The 27,884-nt window shown below is 35.3% G+C and overlaps 1 protein-coding gene across 1 annotated transcript; it reads right to left on the reverse strand.

Moving 5' to 3' along the window:
- Nucleotides 1-4,777: 4,777 nt before the first annotated feature.
- Nucleotides 4,778-26,909, reverse strand: LOC131929214 (polyhomeotic-like protein 2). Its single transcript, XM_059285334.1, has 13 exons — nt 26,575-26,909; nt 20,346-20,815; nt 19,934-20,091; nt 15,986-16,273; nt 15,089-15,304; nt 14,267-14,404; nt 13,078-13,488; nt 12,387-12,833; nt 10,420-10,546; nt 8,773-8,985; nt 7,933-8,066; nt 7,335-7,469; nt 4,778-6,843 (listed from the first exon to the last, which is right to left on the reverse strand). The coding sequence occupies exons 2-13, from the start codon at nt 20,758-20,760 to the stop codon at nt 6,640-6,642; spliced, it is 2,886 nt and encodes a 961-aa protein (XP_059141317.1). The 5' UTR covers nt 20,761-20,815; nt 26,575-26,909; the 3' UTR covers nt 4,778-6,639.
- Between the last annotated feature and the right edge of the window lie 975 nt (nt 26,910-27,884).

The following is a 27,884-nucleotide window of genomic DNA, read 5'->3' on the forward strand; positions in this document are numbered from 1 at the left end:
ATAACATCCTACTAAATAACGTCCTTTTAGTTCAGATCATATATTTTTAATTAACTACTGCTTGTTTGTGTTCTTTAAAGATAATTTTTTAACATAGTGATAGGTATGGGTTAGATCACTGTATTGGTCACACACCTTTTTACTGGTAATTGTAAAAACAATATTCACAGAGTTTTACGTTTAAAAAGCTAATTTTCTGGCGGCATGGTACTTTGGTACATCATTAAACGTTTTTCTACATGTACTTAACAGATCAGTTCGGGGTGGGTTGGGGGGGGGGGGGGGGTTCAACTTCATTCACCACTGTCCGTTACTTTAGGTCAATTATCCAACCCAGTGTATACCTAGGTGTGACATTAATGTCGCTCTACACAATTGTGGTGGTGAGGTGTGGGGGGGGGGGGAGATAACCAACTCAGAGTGAACAAAGCGTCAGTTTTTAGATGACTGTTCTAAACATACATATATATTACACAAATATATATTACACAAATATATATTAGAGAAATAGCTTTAAATAAGTAGCAGTGCTATTATGACAATATTTTTTTACAGAGGGGTCCATGGGGGAGGGGGTTGTAACTGTTTCATATAATTTGTAATCGTAATCACTATCGCCCAAACTGTAAGAATACTACTACTTCATAGTGATGACGTTGTTGACCTTGTCAAAATTTCCCCATCACTACGCAGTTTGATCATAAGTAAATTTAAATAGAGGTGCCACATCAGTTGTATTTGTTTCTGTATTGTAATTTTTTTAAATTAATCACACGATTCAAACTGTATAAATAAGGTAATTATGTGTGAAGTTTTATGTATAACATTTTCTAATTCCATTATTCGTCAGCAAATACATTATACAGTTACCTTAAACTTAACACCACTCTTGCCAAGTGGTACTACCCGAGGAGGTTTTTTAAACATTGCAATACATCGTAATGGTTATTTTTAGAATGGCAAACTGATGCAGCTGTTGATACGTGTTGTAAACGTAGACACTACTAGACTAGTACAATAATGCTTAATTGCTGCATGAAAAGAAATCTTGTGATTTACATAGATGTGCCGACCAAAAATATTTTTTTAACAAATATCATTGTTTAAAACTTTGAGTTTAAGAAGTTTCCAAAAAGGCGCCAATTTGCTGAAAATGGCCAGAGGGGGAGCGGCCGCTCCCCCTGCTCCCCCCCTGCGTACGCTACTGCGAAGGAGGCTAGTAAAATTTGATTTTAATGTCTACTTATAATGTTTATGCAAAAATAAATGAATATGTCACTTTTAATTAGTTATTTTCTTATATTTTAGTAATTAATTTGTGTGAAAGGGGGCGTTTTAATAAGTTTTGCCTAGGGCGCTAAATAACCTGGCGCCGGAACTGGGGACATTGATTTTAGGGGGAGGATCTCTGAGGGTAGTTATACATTATTACATTATGTTTCAGTAGGCCTAAAACAAGTCATGTATAAATTGTAATACATGTTTAAAGTTCGCAACTTTATGGACACAATCTTTAAATTGATTTTTAATGACTACTTTAATATCTAGTTAGCTTGAAAATGAGATACTCGTGCATTGTCATCGAAAATGAACTTATCTGGAAAGTATGATCTATAGGAAATCAGAGTGACAGCAACCTATTTCGGCGCTTTTAATTTTTTGCTCCCACCCCCATGTATGGTTATTCACGTTGGCGGAAAAGAATCGCTTCTAATTTTGGAAAAGTTGGGGGCGCTTACTACCAGTTACAGTCCACAAACACATTTTTTTGATTGTCTCACAATTGATTGAGAAAACAGTTAAAACAAGTCAAATAAAACTCAACCATGACAATTTTAAGTTAGTAATCAGCAGAAAATTATAATTTTTAATTTATTTTTCTATCACGTTTGGCGCCTCCTCATGGTCGACGCCGAGGGCGATCGCCCCACGCCTTCCCTTAGCTACGCCTCTGGATGAATTCGGCTCACTACTGTTTCACTGGTGTTTTTTGAGAGCCGACCACAAACACTGTGTGGCAGATAACTAATCATGGGCGGGGTTTTAAAGAAATATTTCTAGTCATGCGCGGTTTCGACTTATTTAAGAACAAAACTGTTGGAAAAAATAAATATGGTAGCGCGCTAATGGTTTTTAATATTTAAATATCGACCTACTGGTGCATCTTTACATTATATAAGTAATTACAGATAGAACATAAAATAAGTATTACAAATTTATAACATACCTTTAACTACAATGACATATCACAATAGGCACAGACCGGCTGTATTTAGCAAAATGCTAAATGAAAAAGCGTTGGTCGCTAATTTATTGAAAAAAAAAAAGATTTCTAGAGTGACCAACGCTTTCATTTATGTTTTACTATAAATTTAAAGAAAATTTTCTGATTGTATTTATTATTGTGGTTAAAACCTCTAATTGGATTAATACCATTTTTAAAATATATTTTTACATGCAATGGAAGTACTTAACAAGTCAGATTTCGTGAATTACATAACATGTTTATTATCAATGCAGGTTATATATTATAAACGACAAATTAAAAAAATCATATCCATGAGTACAATGACAACGATGATGCATTAAATAAGAACAGCAAAGCAAGAACAAAAAACACTGACACGAAATCATAACTGACCAGCTTTTGAATGGTAAAATTTAAACAATATATTTTTATAATGGCCAAAAATAAGGATAAAGTACAGCGGCGTAACTAGGGTGGTGTGATGTGGGGAGGTGGTGTCTGCCCCAGGCGGCATCCATTTTTAAAGATCAATATAAATAGAAGTAGTGGGGTGGTGCCTAAGAGAAACTGAGAACCAGTGTTTTGATTTATGGGTGGTAAAAGTCTACAAATGTAGCCTACAACGGAGCCTTGAAGAAAAACTGACGGAGAAAGCTGGCATATAGGATATAGAATGAATAATATAAATTCGGAAAGTCATTGACCCCTTGTTAATCAGGTCAAAGCCGTGGCTCATATCTGGTAAAGCATAACCCCCCCCCCCCCCCATGATAAAAAAAAAAATTGCTGGCTTAAATTATTATTGTCAGCCTAACACAATTTTCAAAATAATGTCGGCAAAAAAAACAAAAACCAAAAAAAAACCCACAACACTAACAACCGAAAACAAACGGAAAACTTCAACTCACAGATTGAAGAAAGTTATGGGATTACATACACATCAACACAGTGGCAATGCTGGCCCCATTCCAGTTATAAACAAGCGATAATGAAGCAAATATACTGACTCATATTAGCACATGTCATACTGCCAAATGACAAGCAATGTCATTCAAATGACAATATCATTCAACTGAATGACAAGGCATGCTAATCAACCAAAATGACAAGCAATGCTATTTAACCAAATGAATGCTATTCAATAAAATGACAACTAATGTCATTCAATGCAAATGACAAGCAATGTCATTCAACCAAAATGACAAGCAATGTCATTCAACCAAAATGACAAGCAATGTCATTCAACCAAAATGGCAAGCAATGTCATTCAACCAAATGACAAGCAATGTCATTCAACCAAAATGGCAAGCAATGTCATTCAACCAAATGACAAGCAATGTCATTCAACCAAATGACAAGCAATGTCATTCAGTAAAGCGACAAGCAATGTCATAAGCTAAACGACAAATGTCAAGTGTCATCATATGAAATGGTTACATTAGATATACCCATACTAGTAGTAAACACAACATACATTACTCTAGTCTGGGTGGGTATCATTGTATTACCTTTAAAATTAAGTTAATTAAATAGAAATCTCTAAAGAGTATTTGTATGTCTTCATCTCACAAGCTTTAAAAAGTTTGTAAAATATGACCAACAATGCTGAAATTACCATTGTGAGTTATTACACATCCAGTGAAAGTAAAAATCTTCAACTTAGGCTTCTAACCACATAATTTTAACAACTTCTGATAATGACCACTAACTCGTGGTTTAACCTAATCAAAGTACATTGCCTCACTAGAAGTTGTCTTTTTGTTTTTAAGAGATATTTCAATTTTATTTTACGACAGAAACAATCTGTAAATGAAAAGCTTGTGACACTATACACAAAGAAAACACTAGGAAATGTATTGCTCTAACCAAGTGGTAGGCCTAGATTACATTTTTTTTAACTTATACAAATTATTTCTTTGAATTAAAATTAATTTATGGAATTTTTTCTTGGCATTAAATTTTCATTTTCACAAATTATTTCTTTGAATAAAATTAATTAACCTTAATGGAAATTATTTCTTGGAATTAAATTTTTTAACTTTCACATTATTTATTTGAATAACATCATTTACCTTGAATTAATTCTGGGAATATAATTATAAAGCTTAATTTCTTAGAATAAATTAACTTTAATATATTTTTGAAAATAAAATTATTTTAGCTTGATATTCAAATTCTTTCTTTAATTAATTAAATGGCAGCAAAAGTTTAATTATTCCGCAGACTATTGGCATATAATATCAAGTTTCAGTAGGAATTGAAACTATGTAACTGACAATACACAGAACTTAATTGTTTGAGTGATTAATCAACGACTCACATATCAAATTTTGGCACCAGTAAGACTTTAAATGTTGTTAGAGCTAAAAAAAAAAAGTCTTTTCTTATGTTCTTTAAAAAAATTCTAATTTGAGTATTTCATATCAAGCTTCTTTAAATTAACTTACTAAAAAAATGTACCCTTGTTGTAGACTAGATGGACTATACATAAAAGATATTTCTGTGAAGGCTTTGTAGGGCCAGATGCTGTTACTGTCCTAAGTCAAGTACTTGTCAGAGTTTGGTGGATTAGGGGATGTTTCACAGCTAGTCCTATTAATTAATTTTAACCTTTGTAAAAAAACTTATGACATTTTTAAGGTGTTTTTTGTATTGAACACATAGGTACTAATTTTTTTTAATCTTAGCACTAGAACTAGATAGTGTTTGGGTTGTCCTTTGACACACACACACACAAAAATAAAAAAAATAAAAAATTGAATTGAGAATTGTTTACTTGTTACATACAATAAAAAAACAAAACAAAAAAAAACATTTGGCAAGTGGACCTGGTAAAGCTTCCATTAAACAAGAGATTCAGGACATGTAACTTGCTAACACTCCCAGGGGCTAACAAAAGTGTCTTTAAAAACAAGCTTCACAACATACACAAATAACCACCTCTTTAAGAACATTTCTTGATGTTAGCCTGGGTCCAAGAATTATTTTTCAATATCTGGGCAGGACCTAGTTAAGACCAGAGATGATGTATTGAGTTACCCAACATGGGTCAAGAACAAAATGTTAAAAAAAAATATATACACTATGTACAGTCTGGCTTTACACACTAGTAAAAATGTCTGACCTGGCAAGTGAGTTTGGTCTAGCTTGCCAGTTTGGCCTGGCAAGCCAGTTAAAAAATATCCTGATACAAAGACAACAAGTAATCTGCATAATTTGTAAGTTAACAGGGACATGTGGCCTGAGATTGGCGGATTAAAAAAAAACAGGTTTGACATATATACAGAACCATTTCATTCATGAATCAAATGTTTACCAAGATAAGTTAAAATTATGCAAATTAAAACCTTAGGCACAATGTAAAATATGCATTTACTTCACTTTTTTTCCATACTAACTTCGAAAAATTTCTTGAGGCTTTTCAAAAATGTCAAAAACCCATATATATTTTTTGGGTTGCAATATAATCACCAAAAAGTCAACTATTACTGACAAATGTTTTATACTGTATCATTTTAATTTTGAGCAATTGATTGCATGAAAACTAACTTTATAAAAAAACTACAAGGAATTCACTATTACCGCTTTTTCTTGTAAATGCATTTTTATAATCGCAATATATATGAAGATGCTGTTTATACTTCTTAAAAAAAAAAGTAGCTAATTTAATATCTATTTAAATGAATAGTTAAAGAAATATAATTATTGCTAATAGTCTATACAAAATGTCCTGAATTATAGAATTTAACTAGTGTAACATGTTAACTTTCTGCAACAAACTCTCAGCAGATAAGGGTTAATTATCAGATCCCAAAAAAGGGGAAATCTAATGGGCATGAATAGAGAAATAAATAAAGGTCTATATAAGGGCAGTGTTAATATATAAGTTTTAATATTGTGCCAAAATATCTCAAGTAGGTTCCAATAAATCAAATGTGTTTGTAAAAATTTAACATTTTCAACCAATAATCTTACCATCATGGGCAGGGTAATTAAAAAAATATAATTCTTAAAAATGTTTCCAACAATGAAACAAAACAAGTTTTTAAAAACAATGCAACCAACAAGAAAAAAAAAATGTACATTAGCTTTACAGGAACACATGAATAAATATTTAAAAAAAAAGTTTTCACATTATGAGTTGCACAAATTGTTCACAACTAGAATCTTGATAGTCACAACACAGTTCACACTTCCAGTAAACAGCAAGTCAGTAATCCAGTTGAGGCAGTGAATAACGCAATGAATTATGATTGTAACTAATTTAAACAGAATGACTATTTACACATCCACCTGACGATTTCTCCAGGTATACCTCTATCACTTAAGTGTGTTCCAGAAAAATCCAGGCATCATCGCTATCGAAATGAAAACAGCGGAGGTAAGATTTGCTATGACGGTGTGTTGTCAGATTTAAGAGAATTAATCTTGGAACAGATCTTTAACGCTGGCCCCAGTTTAATATTCATGGCAGTCATGAGATGGTCTTCTTTTAGCAAGAGTAAGGCCTGGCCGTCAATCTCCTGGGACCTGAACTCTTCAGCGTATTCACGACACCCTGGCATGGACTGGATGAAGTCATAGACTTCAGTCACCTGAGGAACACAATTCAAAACTTGATGAAAACAAATGCTAACTTTTTTTTTATAAATTAAAACATCAGACAAATAGAAAACTATCAGCACATAATGGCTTTGGGGGGGGGGGGGGGGGGGTGGGGCACACCCCTTTAGAATATGTAGTAAAGGTCTACGACATCAGAAGTGAAGCCAACAGGGATGTTTTGGGGGATTGCGAAATTAATAGCCAGGTATCGGACAAAATGGAAGGAAATGGTGGAGGCTCTATGTTCCATAAAAGGTAAAGAGGCCTAAGTCAAGTCAAGTAAGTCTATCAAAGCCTATCTTTAAATGACAGTGGTAAAGTTCTGCTCCCGCATACATTTTTCAAAGGCAGAAAAAATTATGTAACCACGTTTAAAGTATTAAAATTGAAAATACCTCAGTCCAATCTTTTAAAAAAAACATCTGTACTTCCCTTTCTAAAAACTTAGTCTACCAGAATACAGAGGAATACAAGTTCATACCGTCCATTTCCCTGGGTCAGTTCTTGGAATGTTAGCGTCGACGTCCATCTCAAAATCTTGAGACCTGGAGGGTGAGGCAGCAGAGGAGCTGGTGTCCTGGGCACTGTTAGAGCTGCTCATCTCATCCCCCACAGGCTGGGGAACACACAGACAACAGTGTCATAGCAAAAAAATATATATGTATAAACAGAATACTGCTCAATGCAATGTTGTGTTAGATACAGTAATACCTCACTAATTTAATCACTTGTTTCTTTCATTTAGTTATTTCACATGTTTGTGATACAGTTTGTATATACTCTAGTTAATTATTTAAAATTTTTTTTTATGTAGTTTGTAACTGAGTGAGGGAATGTCTGAAGTATTTATTTAGCTTTAAACGATATAAAATGCTACAACAATTTATTTTTGTTGCCTTCTACAGTAAAGTAACTGATAATATTAGGGATATTACTGTACAGTGAACCAGTAGTTGCTACAAAGACATCTCACATAAAGACACTACCACAATGTTAGAGGTATTACTGTACATTCAAATAAGAAAATGTGAATCAGCAGTTGCTATGAACACATCTCACTTAAAACAACCATAACTTACAGCTGTGTTGCTATCTTCATTGTTGTCATGGTTACTGCTACTGTTGTTGGATGCCAGGGCGTAAGAAAGCCTGCCACCCTTGCTGACACGCCAGTTCTTACGTGCCAGAATATGTTTTCTTTTACGGGAGGTACCTACACAGTTTACGGAAGGAATTATAAAAAAATTCTAGGTCATTTCAATGAGAAAAAGATAATCAAACATGAATCAGTATATTTATCTAATCTGAGAATAATCTTTGGACAATATCAGCAGCAGGCCAATACATAAACGTACACAATGCTAAGGTAATTTATTAGCTATTTAGTCTGATATGTTCACGACCCACTATGAACAAAACATTTCAACTGTCTCATAAAAATGTATCCCCCCCCTCTCTCATTGCAACTTATAGCTAAGCTGTCAGCAAAACAAAGTAAAGAATTGAGGTTTAATTGGTTTCCAATGTTTTAATGTAACTTTATATATGATGATTCAGTAGACACACTTGGAATATAAAGTGACTTTGTTTTTAATTGTTAACATTGAAGGTGATTTCCTCCAACCCAATTAAGAATTCCATGTCAACAAGTTATGTCATATAGCCCATTGACTCTCAACTTCAGCTTTCTTTTCTAAATACAATATGGTTTTGCTTTTCTAATCTTTGTTCACCCAAGAACAGCCTATAAGGTAGTTTTTGTTTGATTTTGAAGTTCTCTCTCCTGGGATCTGAACTTAGGACTTTTGGAGTTACCAATGATATGCTCTACCTACTAACCAGATTGGCCAACACAAAAAAGTGACTGATAAAATTAAAATAATACAAAGTCATCTATACCAGGAATAAAGTTGACTGACCTCTAGATTTTAACAGACCCACACGTCTGGAATGACTGACACTATGTCGCTTGGAGCAGGTGAGGGAACAGAACCTGCGAGAGTTGTTGAATGTGGAGGCTGGCGCCACTTTCTGGCACAGCTCACACTTGAGGACCTTGATGGAAGATTTCTGTTCCTGCTCGTTGGCGTTTTGGGGAATGTGGCTGAGGAGCTGTGTGCTGGACAGGTGGGCTGGGGAGATTAAACACAGGTGAGCTGAGATTAAACACAGGTGAGCTGAGATTAAACACAGGTGAGCTGGGGAGATTAAACACAGGTGAGCTGAGGAGATTAAACACAGGTGAGCTGAGGAGATTAAACACAGGTGAGCTGAGATTAAACACAGGTGAGCTGAGATTAAACACAGGTGAGCTGGGGAGATTAAACACAGGTGAGCTGAGATTAAACACAGGTGAGCTGAGATTAAACACAGGTGAGCTGAGATTAAACACAGGTGAGCTGAGATTAAACACAGGTGAGCTGAGATTAAACACAGGTGAGCTGAGATTAAACACAGGTGAGTTGAAGAGATTAAACACAGGTGAGGTGAGGAGATTAAACTCAGGTGGGCTGAGGAGATTATACACAGGTGAGCTGGGGAGATTAAACACAGGTGGTAAAGACAGGTGAAGTGAGAACATAAAACACAGGTGAGCTGAATGGCAGAAGGAGGCAAATCAAACAATAATTGGAAACATGCACACATTTTAGATAGAAAAAACATCAAATTAACTGGGGAAACAATTAATAGGGGTCTGAATTTTCAGGTAGGTAAAGCATAAAAGAAGTTCCAAGTTCCAACCATGGGCAGATGAGGCTTGTTAGCTGGGGACAACATCCTATCTTGATCTAGTAGAGAAAACTCCAAAATCAAACAACTGCTGTCTTGTAGTCGATAAAGAGCATAAAAAGTTGACACATAATATTTAGTGTTAATTAATCTAGATGCATGTCAGCTGAGCATATTGCTGACCATATAGTCCCTTTATATGGTCACAAAAAGAGAAACTCTACTCCAGCTTTACTTCTTTTTCAAAAGCCACAATAAAAGTGTTAACAATAAATCATAAATTGTGATAGCTGGATTTCAATAAACTGAAGTGGTCTGTGTGTAGATAACGGTGTGTGGATAATGAGGTGCTTGCAAGTTTTAAAGATGATTTGTGTGCAGGTGGTTGCAAGTTTTAAAGATGATTTGTGTGCAGGTGCTTGCAAGTTTTAAAGATGATTTGTGTGCAGGTGCTTGCAAGTTTTAAAGATGATTTGTGTGCAGGTGCTTGCAAGTTTTAAAGATGATTTGTGTGCAGGTGGTGGCAAGTTTTAAAGATGATTTGTGTGCAGGTGCTTGCAAGTTTTAAAGATGATTTGTGTGCAGGTGGTGGCAAGTTTTAAAGATGATTTGTGTGCAGGTGCTTGCAAGTTTTAAAGATGATTTGTGTGCAGGTGGTGGCAAGTTTTAAAGATGATTTGTGTGCAGGTGCTTGCAAGTTTTAAAGATGATTTGTGTGCAGGTGGTGGCAAGTTTTAAAGATGATTTGTGTGCAGGTGGTGGCAAGTTTTAAAGATGATTTGTGTGAAGATAATGAGATGCCTGGAAGTAAGTTTTAAAGATGATCCCAAACTCACCATCCACTTGACTGAGAAGAGTGGGTGGTTCATCATCATAGCTGGTGGCTTCCTCCTCAGACTCCTTCACCTGCTGCAAACTGGCTTTTGGTGGTATAAACTCTTGTAACAGGGTAGACTGCTGAACCTGGGCATAAAAGGGAGGTTTCATTGTTAAAGTTTTGATTAAACTGGCCTTTTGGTATAAACTCTTGTAACAGGGTAGACTGCTGAACCTGGGCAAAAAGGGAGGTTTCATTGTTAAAGTTTGTATTAAACTAGCCTTTTGGTATAAACTCTTGCAACAGGGTAGACTGCTGAACCTGGGCAAAAAGGGAGATTTCATTGTTAAAGTTTGTATTAAACTGGCCTTTGGTGGTATAAACTCTTGTAACAGGGTAGACTGCTGAACCTGGGCATAAAAGGGAGGTTTCATTGTTAAAGTTTTGATTAAACTGGCCTTTTGGTATAAACTCTTGTAACAGGGTAGACTGCTGAACCTGGGCAAAAAGGGAGGTTTCATTGTTAAAGTTTGTATTAAACTAGCCTTTTGGTATAAACTCTTGCAACAGGGTAGACTGCTGAACCTGGGCAAAAAGGGAGGTTTCATTGTTAAAGTTTGTATTAAACTGGCCTTTGGTGGTATAAACTCTTGTAACAGTGTAGACTGCTGAACCTAGACATAAAGGGAGGTTTCATTGTTAAAGTTTTGATTAAACTGGCCTTATGTGGTATAAACTCTTGTAACAGGGTAGACTGCTGAACCTGGGCATAAAAGGGAGGTTTCATTGTTACAGTTTTGATTAAACTGGCCTTTGGTGGTATAAACTCTTGTAACAGGGTAGACTGCTGAACCTGGGCAAAAAGGGAGGTTTCATTGTTAAAGTTTGTATTAAACTGGCCTTTGGTGGTATAAACTCTTGTAACAGGGTAGACTGCTGAACCTGGGCATAAAAGGGAGGTTTCATTGTTAAAGTTTTGATTAAACTGGCCTTTGGTGGTATAAACTCTTGTAACAGGGTAGACTGCTGAACCTGGGCATAAAGGGAGGTTTCATTGTTAAAGTTTTTATTAAACTGGCCTTTGGTGGTATAAACTCTTGTAACAGGGTAGACTGCTGAACCTGGGCAAAAAGGGAGGTTTCATTGTTAAAGTTTGTATTAAACTGGCCTTATGTGGTATAAACTCTTGTAACAGGGTAGACTGCTGAACCTGGGCAAAAAGGGAGATTTCATTGTTAAAGTTTGTATTAAACTGGCCTTATGTGGTATAAACTCTTGTAACAGGGTAGACTGCTGAACCTGGGCATAAAAGGGAGGTTTCATTGTTAAAGTTTGTATTAAACTAGCCTTTTGGTATAAACTCTTGTAACAGGGTAGACTGCTGAACCTGGGCATAAAAGGGAGGTTTCATTGTTAAAGTTTATATTAAACTAGCCTCTTGTGATATACAAGTTGGTAATAGATTTAAGGGGGCTCAAGAAGCTGACGTGTAATAATTGTGTTGGAGGAAATCCCCTTCAATTATTGCAATGAAGAGTGAAGAAGAAAATGAATTAGTATCACTATATATATAAACATTATTTACTTCTCTAACACCTGGAGTTGCAGACAAAACAAAAAAAGAACAATTAAAACATTTGTGGGAAATTTAACGAAGAAACTTTTAAAATATTATTATAATTATAATAGCGGTCTTGCAGTTAAACATTTTTAAAAATAATATTTGTGTTGTGGGTTGGAAACAACTCATTAAAAATATCTTTGCATTTAACTAGTCTAGCAGAACAGAATGTAGCAACTAGTCTAGCAGAATAAAAACCACTAGCCTAGCACTTTCTAACACCCACTAGCCTAGCAGTTTAAAACCCTCCAGCCTAGCAGTTTGAAACCCTCCAGTCTGGCAGTTTAAAAAATATCTACTAGTCTAGCAGTTTAAAAAATACCTACTAGTCTAGCAGTTTAAAAAGTAACCAAAGATGTTCTCACCGGGAAAGGCTCAGGTCCCTCCTGTATAATAAAACCTTCTATGTAGTGTGTGAGTATCTGTGGCTTGACGATGGCTCTCTGTTTCTCTATAACAGGTGGGTGATGGGATGGCTCCAGCACTGTCAGGGGCTTCGTCTCTTTGATCAGAGTGGTCAAGCCGGCCGCATCCATGGCCACAGGGTCAATCATGCTGGCCTGTTTGGCCATGTCATGCACCACTGGTTTTTCTTCCATGGTGATGTTGTCTATGGTGACTTTCAGCGCCTGGTCTGGGTGGTGTCTGACAGGAGGGAGGGTGGCGCCACCACTGACGGGGGTGCTGGGCTTGTTGCCCGTGTGGGGGGAGATGCTGGTGGTCACGGTGGAGGAGGCCACAGTGGCTTTGATCTTTTCTCTGAGTGATGATGAGTCGGTTGTTGTGGGCGTCTGTACCTTGTTTACTTCAAACTGGAAAAAAATAATTTAAAAAAAAAATTTATTAGGAAATGTATTTTTATATGATGGGAGATAACTTTTATCTCCCCTGACTCAGGTCAGACAACTCATCAATGTTGATTGGGCTTCTTGACAGCCTGGAGGTAGAAAAACAGCTTAAAGCTAATAATTTAAAAAATATATTTTAAGATTAGTAGCTGCTTTCTTTTTTACCAGCCTTGGATTATTTGGGTTAGGGTTAAAGGACTCAACGAACCTTAACTTCAGGAGGATCTGGTGGCACCTTGGCTGTCAAGGCCTGGGTGTTTAGCTGGGGGATGGCTGGCATGGGTTGTTTGGAATCCTTGGCGTCAGAGATGAGAGGAGTGACAGCTGAAGATGAAACGATGGGCGCGGTGGCGGTGGGTAGTGAGACGACCAGAGTGGTGGTGGAGGACGTGGTGGTGGTCACCGTGCTGGACAGGATGCCAGACTTGGACTGGGCAGAGGGGAACACGGTGGCCGTGCAGGTGGCAGTTTTAGGCTGGGCTTTGGGCCTGGACTTGGGCGTTCTCTGAACAGCCGGGACACTGAGCTTGGCCTGCTGGGAGACGTTGGGTTGTATTTTGGCAGTGACTGGGCTGCGAGGGACAGAGGGTAGCATCACTTTCCCAGAGGCATTGGTTTGCTGAAATTAAAAAAAAAAGTTTCTTTCACCCATATTAAAGATAGTTTTCAAAATCACATTTATTTTGCAACCTAAATACTCTTCAGGATATAAATATTTAGGTATGGTCCATATATATACACACTCAGTTTGACCCATTTTAGATATATGGTCACTAAATATTGTTTCAGATATTTCTGCATACAGTATTAGATTTGATAGCAGCTTAAAATATATTGATTTTTTTTAGTTATGGCAGCTATTAATGATTCTGGATGTGGTCAATGTAAACATTCTAGATATAATTACTGTATTCAGTTCAATAAATGATCTCTGTGAAAAACTTCAAGGGATTGTACAAATTTCTAGATAATGATAGCGTCAAAACTCTAGAAATAGTGGCAGTAGTTATTGCATTTAGTTCAATAAATGATCTCTGAAAAATTCAAGGGCTTGTATATATTTCAAGATATTGACAGTGTTCAAAACTAGAAATAGTGGCAGTACAGTTATTCAGTTCAATAAATGATCTCTGTGAAAAATTGCAAGAGTATAAATTTCTAGATATTGATGCTGTTCAAAACTCAAGAGATCGTGTCAGTAGTTACTGTATTCAGTTCAATAAATGATCTATGTGAAAAATTCAAGGGATTGTATAAACTTCTAGATATTGATGCTGTTCAAAACTCAAGAGATAGTGGAAGTAGTTACTGTATTCAGTATAATAAATGATCTCTGTGAAAGTTGCAAGAATTGTATAAATTTCTATATATTTATGCCATATAAATAGTGGCAGTACCTTCCCAGTCTGCTGTTGTTGTACTGGTTGCTGCTGAGGTTTCATGCCAGTGAAGGCTTGCATGCTGGTCACTGTGATGGGCTGCTGCTGGATGGTGCCTGGTGTACGGATCAAGAAGTTCTGACCCGCAAATATGGTCTGAAAAATAAAATTTGGCTAATTAATTTTAAAAAATATTAATATTGTTAACAAAAACAAGTTTACACTTTAGCTTGCAAGGTGTTGCTAAAATGAAACTTCAATCTAGCAAAAATATTTTTTTTTAAACTAGATCAATGAGCAATTATTTCATTGAATGTCTTTTTAATCTGATAAAAATATTTTTACTCAATTTACATTCTCAATTTTTTTTTTTAAACTTTACATGATTTTCTAGCATTTGAGTATTAATGAATATTTCGAATACATTTGTGAGTATTTCTAATTTTAAAATCTAACTTAAACAAGTAAAGAGCAATACAATTTGAGTCATAGTATTTTGAGGAAAATTAAATATGGCCCCTATTGTTACCATGGCAATACAATAAAAAAAAGTAAGTAAACAACGGAAACCATTTTACATATTGAAACCCACTTATTTAAGTAAACAAGATGTATTGTATATGGCACTAAACAAAATAAGTTCAGTGAACTATTTATGTTACCTAAGCAAACATTACACCAGGTATTTTTTCTTTCACCCCCCACCAATCCCGAAACTTTGTAATAAGTAAACTTTTATACATTTTATTTACCACTAAACAACCACCTAATAATATTTAACAAATAATTTTACCACTAAACAACCACCTAATAATATTTAACGAATAATCTGAGACTCACTGGCATCTGAGACTGGCCTTGATTGATAATCTGCTGATGGCCAGGGGCCGTGGCTATGGGAATTCCCTGCTGCATCTGCAAGTTGGCCATGGCCTGCATGATGGCCTGACTGGTCAGTATGTTCTGCATGGGCTGGGAGGTGATGATCTGACCGGCGCTGTTGACCATCTGGGTTTGGTTCAAACGAATTCCACCTTGGTGCGTGCTTACTGTACACTACGGTAAGTGGAGAAAAATGGTGGGATTTTGTTAACAATTTGACAAAAAAGTGGAGTTTTGTTAAAAAATGGAATTTGGTTAGGAATTGATAAGAACATGTTAAGTGGTTAATATTGTAATTGTACACTTTAAACCAATTAAACTTTGTACAACAAAAGTGTACGATTATTAGTCCATGAATAGATTTTATGCAAGTTAAGCACTTAAAATAAAATGATTGCAACCATTTTCTACAAAACCTTGCTGATACCTATAAAAAAGTTTTAAATGCACTAAAAATAAGAAAATAAACATGCATCTTTTTTGTAGTAATTCTAGTATAAATAAAGACATTTATTGGTCTAAAAATATTTAAAATATTTTCAACAAGTAACCCTTTTTATACAATTTTTAACCAGGGACTCCATCCCAGCTTAATCCATTCATGCTTTATGCCTATATAGGGAACTCTTAGTAAAAACTAGAAGTTTTCATACAAAAATACATGTATAATATTAAAGAAGATTTTTAACAAAATGTTTTTTTAAAAAATATAGATGGTTTGATAATCACTAAATTGAACTAGCGCCGGGGATCGGATGAAATGGAAGGAAATGGTAGAGGCCCTATGTTCCATAAGGAGCTGAGAGGACTAAATCAAGTCAAATTAAACTAACCTGTAAAAGAAAAGTCATTTACCTGCGGGACAAAATTATTGGCCAGGTTGGGATTAGCTTGACTGGAGAAAACACCAATCTGGCCCAGAACCATGGGGGCTGCTGCATTCTGCTGGGCTGGCAGCACTGTCTGTTGCTTGGCAACCATGGAAGCTATGGCAGCAGTGTTGCTCTGGCCTTGACCTGCCTGACCTTTGGTGCCATTGCCCTGACCCTTGGTGCTGGTGTTGGAGACAGCTCCCTGGGTCAGCATGCCCTGCATGGTGCCAGAAATCAGGTTGTTGCCGTTTCCCAGGGACATGTGGGTGGGCTGGTGATAGAAGAGTCATTTTCATTACATGTTTTTTATGGGTATCTTGATATCATGATCATTTAGTCACCTGATATCTCTGTGTCAATTGGTAAACCCAACATCTATGTCAATTGGTAACTTGACATCTGTATGTCAATAGGTAACCTGACATCTGTGTGTCAATAGGTAACTTGTGTCAATCTGTGTCAATTAGACCATCATGTCAACTGTAATGTTTTACTTTACTTTTTATAAGGGCCAGAAATTATGAAAAAAAATCATCTACTTTCACATTTTTAAGGAACAGGCTAAAACGACAAAATTATTATAAGTTCAAACCGAAGTAATTTTAGAAACAAGTAGGACCAAACAGGATTAAGATATTCCAGATGACACTGAACAGCAGTTATGTGCACACAATTTTAATTGCATATACAGATGCACTTCTCGTCTTGCAGTGGAATTAATAAAATTATGCCAATAGCTTAATTAATTACAACAGAAGCTATGTTCTTCAACAAAAACTGTTTTTCTAAAATGTGTTACCTATAAGATAAATGGGTCAAACTAGATGCAATATGCAACAATAGAGAGAAATTTATTTCAAAGATGTTAGTCATTATTTCAATAAGAATTCGTTGAAATTTATGAAAAGCTTTACAAAGCCGTTGGTTGAGGTGTTTTAGTCCATTAAGTAGAAGTTAAGAAGCTTAACTATTGCCTTACAGTGTATTTGAAAACTGAATAACCTTCATAATTTAAAAACTTAGTAATAGGTTTGGAAATGTGTTTTTCTTTCAAAGAAACAATTTCTTGTTGAAAAAGTCTATAATCTAAAACAACCCAACTGTTAAAACTTAACTTTTTTATTTCAATTTTAATTAAATGGTACTGTTTAGTTTTCTTTCAAAAAATGTAAAACTATTAATCAAGATTAAATAGATAAAATATCCAGGTTTTTAATTGGCGTGGCCTAGAAGCAGAGAGCTAGACTGCTAACCCGAAAGTCTCGAGTTCAAATCCTGGTTCAAATCAGTAGAATATCCCTGAGTTCACCCAGCTCTGATGGGTACCTAACTCACATTAGGGAAACAAAGACGGCTGGGCATAGTGCTGACCACATTATCCCGTTGTATGCCAAGGTCAATGAAACATATGAACTCTACTTCATCTACCCCATGTATCTTGAGCACAAACGGAATAAGATGATGATAAATTGGTTATTGTATTTTCTCATTAACCTCCTTTTAACTCCTTCTATACCAGAGGCGTTTCCACCTCCTGACCTCATTATTTGCGAGACCCAATTTTTTTTACACAGCCCTCACCTACTTAAACAATTATAGCTCCTATGTTTTTCTAACCAGATTTATTTATTATACATCAAAATGAACAGAAATGAAATTTCTATAGTAGTAAATAAAAATAATTGTGAATTATGTTAAAGAATGTAGGTTTTTTACATGTTAAATGACTTGAAAAAAAAACTAACACTAGCCGTGTCGAGCCGTACCTAGCGGCTCGCGGGCCTACGGTGAAGCTGGCCCAAGCCGCATCTCGCGGCTCATGGGACGGATTGAGTTAAATAAAATTTGTTTAACAAGTGTTGCAGAATCAGCCAAAAATGTTAAAGATTCAAACCTTCTGACTACCAACTAAAACTCTGGTTAGAAAGCTAGATGTGAATTATTAGCTGCAACATGGTTAACACTAATACCACTAAAAAGCAGTTATAAAATTACTCGTTTATTAACATACTTGCCATCCCAGCATATGGTATTTAACTTCAAATAATTACCAGCACTATCATTAACAAGGTTGGTTTAAAGAAAAGCGGCATAAACCCACCAAAAACAAAGCATACATTATTTTTTCATTAACGTGGTTGATAAGGAACAAGTAAGAAGGTCTCTTATTTACAGTTATCAATTACGGTTAACTGAAAAAAAAATTTTTTTTTAATTTCCAGAAAAATAAAAATAAATGTGTGTTAAAAATTCCATTCATAACTATTATCTGAAAATAGTATTCTTCTCTGCCTGAGGTTAGTGTTTCAAAAGCATAAAATAGCTAAATAAAAACTTGTCAGGCTATCTGAAACGAAACAAACCACACTCTGTAATGCACTAGGAATCTTGTTTAAGGGTTAACATACAAAAGCCGTTACTGTTTTAAAATCCACAAATTCAAGTTTTGAACACACCTAACAAAATGTTTCATTAAATGAAACAGGTATTCATAGGTAACAAGTATGTACACAGTTCGTAGATAAAGAGCATGTTTGTACACAGATGTTCAATATGTAAACATAAACTATATTTTTTTACAACATACTTCAACACAGTAACATTTAATACAGATTTTACACACACTACATTATCTTTTACAAAGCAAACAGACATTGAACACGCAGGGTACACAGAACCTGTCACATGATCAATATGTGTTTCTATCCAAAACACACGCTTCGCAAAACATCAACAAAAGAAGCAGCATGGGTAATTAGGTCCTTAAACTATCGCAAAAGGAACATTTTCTTCACATTGTTATCATCAAATGTTTGTTTATATTTCAGCTTTGTTTAAACCAGATAAATTTACACCACAATTTTAAGTCCATATTCAACACACAATTAACATTAGTCGTATGCCTCAACTAGAAAACCTAATTCTTCTTTTGACTAAAAGGAATATATGATTTACTGACTTAAAAATATTTTTTTTTTACAACAGAGACAGTGAACAGACAAAAAAATAATTAAGTAACTATTTTAATATTTTTTAAATCAACTCATATGCATTAGTTATGTCATATAAGCAGCAGCATAGCACAAAAAGTTAGTGCATTAATCATCCTTTAAAAAAAAAATCAGCCTGTTAAAAAGTTTGATCAAATTTGCATGAAACAAGAATTGTTTTAGAGAGCAGAGTTTTTAAAAAACCATAAGCTGGTAGTGAAACAAAGTGCTAGCACAGAGCTGGGTGCAATACAGGATGGTTAGTCACCTGCTCCTGCTCAAATACTTACTGGCAACATCCCCTGGGAGTCAGGGTGAACTCGTCGCAGTGCAGGTTCAAAGTTCAACTGAACAGTGGGAGAACATGACATAGATTTCTACATTAACAAATAGAGAACTCGACTTAGTGACTTAGGTCTTTTTACACCTACTTGAAACATTAAGAACTACAACTTTAACAATGAGTAATATGAATGAAGGGCATAGTGCTGACCACAATATCTCTTCATAAGCCGAGGTCACAGAAACAAATGAACTCTATTTCACTTGCCCTATAGATCGTCAGGTTTGAAAAGGGAACTTTTAATATGAATGATAGGCTAAATTAATTATCCAGAATTTGTTACAATTTACAAGGGTTAGTAATACTAACAAATTACATTTGAAGAAATATTTTGAATCATAACAGAAAAACTTAAAAGATTATAGCAGTTTTATATTTGTTTCCTTAAATTTTAACTTAAAGAGAACTAGACATGACAAACGGCTAATATAACCAACAGGGGAACAAGCTAGTTTATTGTTTCAATATGCCTATGCTATTTTAAAAAATAACAAACTGAATTATAAAAATAAGCACCTAACCAATAGTAAACCCAGAATTTAAAAACTAAATAAATGGATGAATAGATCATGTTCCTATAGAAATTGCTGAAACTTACCATCTGGGAGGCAGCAGTAGGGGAGAGAATTCCACCTGGGCTGCCAGGGTTGGCACTGGTTGCAGTTCTTTGCTGTTGTTGCTGCTGCTGTTGTTGCTGCTGTTGTTGTTGTTGTTGCTGCTGCTGCATGGCAAAGTTGATCTGATTCATCTGCATGGCTGTCGTACAACAGGCAGAGAAGATAAATTTAGAATAACATCAGAACAACTCATGCTCACACAAAATATTCTCCAGAATTTTTTTTTTATTATTTAATAAACTTGTATAAAAAATTAATTTAATGGAAAAGAAATTAATATCCTATTATAAAAAAAGATGTATTAAAAAATCAAATTACAAAACTCATTGAATTAATAGAATAATGTACTTTTTTTAAAAAAATGTTACACAATCAATATTATTAATTTATTACCTAATGCATTGGCATTTTGAAGAACAAAGGGCTGGTACTGTGAGAAGTAGGGTTGTCCGTGCATGGGCTGACTGATGACTTGAAGCTGGGGGAGGGGCGTGTTCTGGGCTCGCATGGTGTTGGCAGCGGCCGTGAGGGTTGGTTGGGGGGTGGGGGCCTGGGGGACAACCATGCCCTGCAGGGGTAGGGTCCCTACAGTGGAGACTCGCGTCTGCTGCTGAATCTGCTGTTGAAGTGCCTGCTGCTGTTGATGTTGTTGTTGTTGCTGTGCTGACTGCTGCACCATTTGGGGCTGTTGCTGGGGTGGGTTTTGTGCCTGGGGTTGTGGGGTGGGCTGTTGTGACACAGGCTGTTGCTGCTGTTGAGGCTGAGGTAGATTCTGTTGTTGCTGTTGTTGTTGTTGGTCAGCCATCATAGAGAATGGTTTTGAAACTTTATGACAAATGTATCTGTTTTCTTCACACTAGATTCTGTAATAAACAAGAATAATAAGCAACGTTACTTGGTGTTTATTCTGAATGTCAGACTGTCTATCACTTTGTTTTTACTTGATAGATGTTTAGTGGCTACAGGACATTACCCCCCCCCCCCTCAAGTTAGAATCCTCTAACTCAATCTATACCTATATATTACCTTAATCCTAATCATAAGAAAAAGACCAAAACATAAGCATTCACGTCAGGCTTAAAGTTAACACAAAACCAAAACCAACTCTACATTTGTTTAAGCCTAACCTTGACCATAACACTAACCCTAAACCCTAGCTGTACCTTAAGCAATGTCTGTGGGGGGGGGGGGGGGGGGGGGGGGGGTAATGTCGGGGGAGGGGGAATGCCCTGTTCCCATGTTTAGTATACATGTCTACAGGTTCCACCACCCAATCAATTTATCTCAAACACTTTAACCAGGAGAACTTTACTCAACTGAGCATCTTTTACATTCCTATTTGGCATATTTTGTATATAAACTCTGCTTTTTTTAAAAATGCGACCATCATTCCAGCTAAAGCCTCAGTTTCAGAGTCATGAAAAACTGTTGTTCCATAAAGTAAATAAAAACTTTTGTTCTACATGCTCAGTGTATTACAAAAATACTTATAAGCCAAACCCTTTTAACATCGAGGGCAGATCCAAAAATGCTTTATTTATATACAAAAGCTAACACCATAAAATAATGGGTTTAGGACAATGGACAAACCAGGACATTATTACCCACTGTATTTACCCCTAATAAATGTTATACAGTGTTTACACTAGAAAAAAACGCTCAGCAAATTAGTTTACATGTTCAGCAGGAAAATGTTTTCATATAATATTAATGATTAACTTGCTGTGAATTTTTTTCCCTAGACATGTAAAGAATACATGTCGCAAGTGTAAACACTGTGTAACTTGCAAAGTGAGAAACACTGCATTTTATGGAAAATACAAAATGAGTTGACAGAGAACAAAATAAATTTGGTTTTAAACTCTGCCAATGAGGAGGGAACAGGGTGAGTGTAAAAAAAAAACCTTACTTCATCTAGAATATTTGCTATCCCTGCATAACCCTAACATAGCCTTTTGATTAGGTACAGGATTATGGTCAATTTGTTAGCAGGGGGAGTGAGTAGGTTAAAATTAATGTTTTACTCCAGTTTTTGGGCAGGAAGGAGTTAACTGACCTAGGTGTATGTGAGGGGGGATGGGGGTGGGGAATACTAGTCAGATACTGTTCTTTTTTATTAATATAGTATCCAGAATTTTACTACTGGTGTACATTCATAAAATTAGCATGTTACAAACCAACACAGTACAAAGGTCTAAGAAACGTAACTACCTAAAATATCTTTCTCCGCTGCTTTGTTAATTTAAGTTGTAAAATTATTAATTATATATACTAAAAAATATACTTAAAAAATATTACATAATATAAAGCTAAGTTTGACCTTGATTACATGGAGTAATAGCTATACAAATGCTATCACATTCATTAAATTTACAAATTAATTATCTAATCAAAGAGATCCTGTTTAATCACACCATACTCTTTGAAACTGAGTCCCTGTATTAAAAAACATCGTAAGTTATGTTAACTATTCAATGTTTGATGCTGACTATGAACATATTGAATGATATTTTAAGAAGAAAATCATGGTATGTATTTTGACTCAAAGATAGGGTGTGAAATTTGTTTTTATTAGAGAAACAAAAATGTTAAAGACTTTAATAGTTTTAATTTCACCTAATCTGAGATTAGCCAGTTTAGTAATCATTGTGAACTTATAATATGCTAAACAAGCCTTTGCAGTCATGGAAAAAAAAATGGAGATAGAAGAAAATCTCCTACAAGACCAAATGCAGACTTTTACTTTTCAAAAGTAATGTCCTTAGTGTCCTTCTGTATAGCAGTGAATACTGAATTTACAAGGAGAAATGAAAATGGAAGCAATTCCAAAAATAATCTAACAAAGAAGATGGCGCTGGATAGGCTTTAGTTTAAAGAATGAATTAGTACTTCGCATCACAGAAATATCACTGGATGCCTCTGGAAAGGTCAAGGGAGACGTTGAGGTGCAAAGCAGAAAAACAACTAACAAGAGCAGGATAATCTTGGGGGACTGCCAAGAAAATTGTCTGAGACAGCCAAAAGTGATAATTGATGATTAATGTAGTGCTTCCTTTGCAGGACTTTTATTGAAAAAACTATTAAAAATGTGGTCCATACCCTAGCACTGTTGTGCAAAAAAACTTTTTGTTTTATAAGAAACAGATGATAATTTTATTTTAGTTTGAATGGTCAGATTTTGAAAATTCAAGCACCTTTATGATATCCTAGAACAAGAAATTTTAGAAATAATAGAAGCTATTCAAAAAAACAAAAAGCAATAAGGCTCCAGGATGCTAAAGGCAGACCCAAAAATAGGTGCAGAAACTCTATCAGGGATCTTCAATAACATATGGAATGAACAAAAAGTCCCAGATTCTTGGAAACAGGGAATCATCATCAAATTACCCAAAAGGGCGACCTTAATGTTTGTGAGAACTGGAGAAGCATTAACCTTCTATCAGTACCAGGAAAAGTCTTCTGCAGAGTCCTATTACAAAGAAAGAGGAAGGGAATTGATGGAATCCTTCGTCAAGAACAAGCTGGCTTCAGGGTCAACAGGTCATGTAATAACCAAATATTTGTCTTGCGCACTATAGTGGAACAGTCCCTGGAGTGGAATTCGTCTCTCTACATCAACTACATAGATTTCAAGAAAGCGTTCGATAGCATCCACCACCCATCATTATGGAAGATACTAGAGCTATACGGCTTCCCAGGTTGAAGACTTTAAGTACCTCGGCAGCTATATATCAGCAAATGGCAGCATGGAGAAAGAAATTGCCACCAGAATAGCAATGGCAGCACAAGCTTTCAACAGACTCGCTAAGATCTGGAAATCATCCTCACTGCAGCAGAGAACTAAAATAAGGATCTACAAGTCTAATGTACCTTCTGTACACCTCTCTCCTCTATGCTGCAGAGTCATGGAAACTAAACAAGAAAAGAGAGAGCTGACTCAGAGGCTTTGAAAGAAGATCCATCCAACGTATCCTCAGAATAAAGTGGGACGACAAAGTCCCGAACAAGGAAATATGGCGAAGGACAGGATTAAACGACATTGTTTCAGTAGTTCGAATGAGGAGATGGCTGGGCCATGTCCTATGCATGAGCAAAAGAAGACTCCCCAATATGGCGCTGAAGTGGAATTCGCCTGGAAAGGGAAAGAGAGGAAGACCACTGGGAACATGGAGGAGAGAGATGGAAGAAGAAGTGCAGGCTACTGGCAGACCTGGCATGAACTAAAGTGGCTTGCCCAAGACAGAGTGGAATGGTGGAGATTTGTTGTTGCCCTGTACTCCACAGGGAGTGATGAAGATTAAGTAAGTAAGTAAGTATGATATCTTAATAATAGGTCTTAGGCTAAATATTAGATCTATAGTCTATAGGGCCTACTGTTTTACTATTATTTAATTTTTTTGCATTGATTAAAAATCCCTAGCGTTAAAGTCTAGCTAGAGAAAAGTTCTAGGTTATTTGTTTTGCTGATAATATAAAAAATAATGACTGCTGTGAAGGCCAAACTTATGACTTTAATGCAACATTATTATTTTATCAGTGTAAGTTAAAGTAAGTTAGTAAGTCTACTGTTTAAAACACATTCAATAAATTTTTATTTTCACCATGGAAGGATCGTATCATTGAATTCATTGAGCCCTAACAAGAGCCTATTCAAATTTGGTGCAGACAAGCCTATATATTTACTACAATAAAACAATAGGCCAAAGGCAGTATACTTAAGACAAGTATACTATAGATAGGGCTAAGTATCTACAGGCAGATGAATTGAGTTAATGTTTCTTGACCTTGGCATATGACGGGATGGTGTGGTCCGCGCTATGCCCAGCATCCTTTAATTGGATGGACTCAGGGATGTCCTGCAGTCTCATTTCCAGACCAAGCGAATTGAACTTGTGATCTTTGGGATAGCAGTTAAATGCTCTACCACCTAACCATGGTGTCAGGTCTATATCTACTAAAATTTAATCTTTTTTTTTTAAAAAAAAGGCCTATTATAATCAGGCCTATAGTGGATTATTGGTATTACTGGTGTCAGACAATAGACTCTTCGGATAATAGGTGTGTTAGGCTGTTATTAGAATTGTATTAGCTTTATAATAGGGTTAGGACTATGGTAGGTAAGGACTAAACAGCTGTACTTTCTAATCAAGCAATTTGTCTATTTTAAGTCTATTGAGCTGAATTTAAAATTTAGAAAGACCAACGTTTAGATCTATATAGATCTAGAATCTTGCTTAAATCGTAACATTAACAACAGTGAAAATTGGGACATTCTTATAATTATAGGCCTACTGAAAATACTTCAAAATAGGCTATTGTGGATTTAAACTAGATCTAGATTCTAAAATGAAATCAAGCAACAATGATTTTTGTTAGGTAGTTAGGCTATATTTTTTGGGTAATATAACGATATATCGTCAGTTATTATTCCGGAATTGTACAGCAGTAAAAAAAACAGTAAAACCATGGCATAGTATGTCGAACCATTCAGAGAAACCACGGGAAATACTATTAAAGTTAAAGTGTAAACTATCATTTATTTGCATCCATATTATTTTTAATTTTAATAGGCCTACATAAAATGTTTACAAACGTGCATAGATTGATTTTAGTTGCATTTTAAATAGGCCTACTGTTTTGCTAATTATTTTGTATCCCTAATTATTTTAAGCGTATGTGCTAATTATTGCTGCTACTAACATTGTTCTAGTTCTTCTTACTATTTAACTTTAGGAAATTTAAGCATCTTGACTTATTTTACTAGATCTAGATTAGATTCTAGATCTAGTTGTTGCAAATCTTCTGCAAGTTTTTTTTTGTTTCTTAAACACTCAACTTTATTAATAATATTTAGATTTAGGGCCTACTAATTTTCTGTCAATTTAACTTTAAATTAAGTTACATTATTAGGGGCCTAATTTAATGCACTAGACTGTATTATTATTTCGACTGTCAAATAAACTATGGTTTACAATAATGAATGTTACAGAAACTCAACAAACATTACCCGATAATTTCCGATGCTAGATCTATTATATTTCTATAGGCCTATACTATATCGTGAGATTACCTTTTTTTATGATTGTATGTAGTATGTAAGGGATGATTATAGATACCGGTATCCGATAATGGAATCTTCTTTTAAAAAGGGGTGTTGGGTTGTTAGTAGTATTGTAATCTCGACTAATTTTAATAATTTTATGGTTAAAAATTAGGGTTAGGCGTATGGTAGGACCAAGGTTGGGGTTAGGGATAGGGTTAGCATTGACATTAGCCAGCCATGTGTGTATTTAGTTAACTACCAGTAACCTAACACCCCTTTTTTAAAGAAGATTCCATTATCGGACACCGGTGTAAACATTCTCCCGATTTGAGATCTAGCTACTAGCTAGACTAGTAGATTCTAGAATAGTTTTCTTATCTAGATCTAAATCTAGATATCTAGTAAACTAGTTGGTACAAATGGTAGATCTAGATCTAGATCTGAATTAGGTAGAGTAGTAGAGTGAGTGGAGAGTGGTAAGGCCAGAGTCTGTGTGAGATTAAGATTCAGATTATCATTTTTTGTCATTTGAGATTCTATTTCTAGATCTAGATCTAGGTCTCTATTTCTAGTACTTACAAATGAACAGTGTCAAGATGAATTTTAGATTTCAGTATTTTTTCATCCATCGAGTCATGTCACTTTGGTGAAGACATGCGCTTCGATTAAAGCATACACATTGGCTTCGATTTTTTTTTACTGGTACACGGTGCAGTTGGTGGCGGTGGTGGTAAGGTAAATAAACAAATTGTACAGTGTAGATCCAAGCAGATAATGTTCGTACATAATCCACAAAAATATTATGAAACCGCAAAGAATCAAGTCACATGCACAGTTAGAGACATTAAAAATAATAGTTTAATGTCGAATTACAATATATATTTGCTAACCAGCTTTGCAAAGGAACAATGAACTTTTCACACACTGATGGATGGTAGCCATTTTATGCGGCACTCACATCACGCAATTCTATTGGCTGGTGTTTGCGGGAATAGGGGAACGAAATGATGGTACGACATTACAGCCAAAATCATTAATTTGGTTACCTCTCTTTGACCATTTATTGAAAAAGTCACATAGTTTTTCAATAGAAAAATGCTTGTTTTGTTTGTGCAGAGCTGGAAAATTGAAACCTTTTTTTTTTTAAAAATTAGATTAATTAGTTTAAGTATCCAAATTAAAGCACGAAGTATTAGGGCTACAAAAGGTAAATCATGGGGAAAAAAAACTTTCTTAGGTTTTCTAAAATAAGATTTAAAAATTAGCCCTATTTCCATAATAAAAATATCACAATACAAATTCGGCACCAGATCTGGGTTAATTGGTGTGATGGAGAATACGTATGAACGCGGATGCAGACTGACGGGCGACGGGGGAGCAGAAGAAACACTGACAGATTTATAGCCTGATAGAAATCTGGGAAACCCAGTACGGAGCGTTGTTGCCGAGCCCTATATCGTATTTCGTCAGTAAACAAAACATGGCATTTCTTTTTTTTTTCCCGATCGTTCTGTCTGGATCTATCGTAGAAAATAGAAAACAATCTTTATTTATTTTGTTTTGGCAAAAATATTTTTAAAAAAATGGTGCTAAAATTTAAGAGAACATGTATGTAGGCCTAACGCTTTAAATATTAAGCACTGTTTATTTCTTTCCTTTGTATTTTAAATTGCGTTATTTATCGCCTTATACTCTATACAATGATGAAGACTATATACTTTTTAGTATTATAGTCTAAATATTGATTTGTGTGTATGTGCTAAAATTTTATAAAGAGAAAATATGCATAAAGAACATATAATAAATGTAAACATTAGGTTCAATTGTTGATTTTACTCCAATAGTTTTAAAACATTCTATGGCCATATCCACTATCATTACGTGGTCTC

This window comes from Physella acuta, unplaced genomic scaffold, assembly GCF_028476545.2.
Source record: "Physella acuta isolate Inbredline_101_S28 unplaced genomic scaffold, ASM2847654v3 ptg001600l, whole genome shotgun sequence".
Lineage (NCBI taxonomy): Eukaryota > Metazoa > Mollusca > Gastropoda > Physidae > Physella > Physella acuta.

Excerpts from the sequence above, each read along its gene's own strand:
- LOC131929214 (XM_059285334.1), bottom strand. The coding sequence starts at position 20,760 with ATGATGGCTGACCAACAACAACAACAGCAACAACAGAATCTACCTCAG. Across the intron at positions 20,092-20,345 it reads TCAAAATGCCAATGCATTAG|CCATGCAGATGAATCAGATC; the intron begins GTAATAAATTAA and ends GTTGTACGACAG. Across the intron at positions 13,489-14,266 it reads AACAACAGCAGACTGGGAAG|CAAACCAATGCCTCTGGGAA; the intron begins GTACTGCCACTA and ends TTTTAATTTCAG.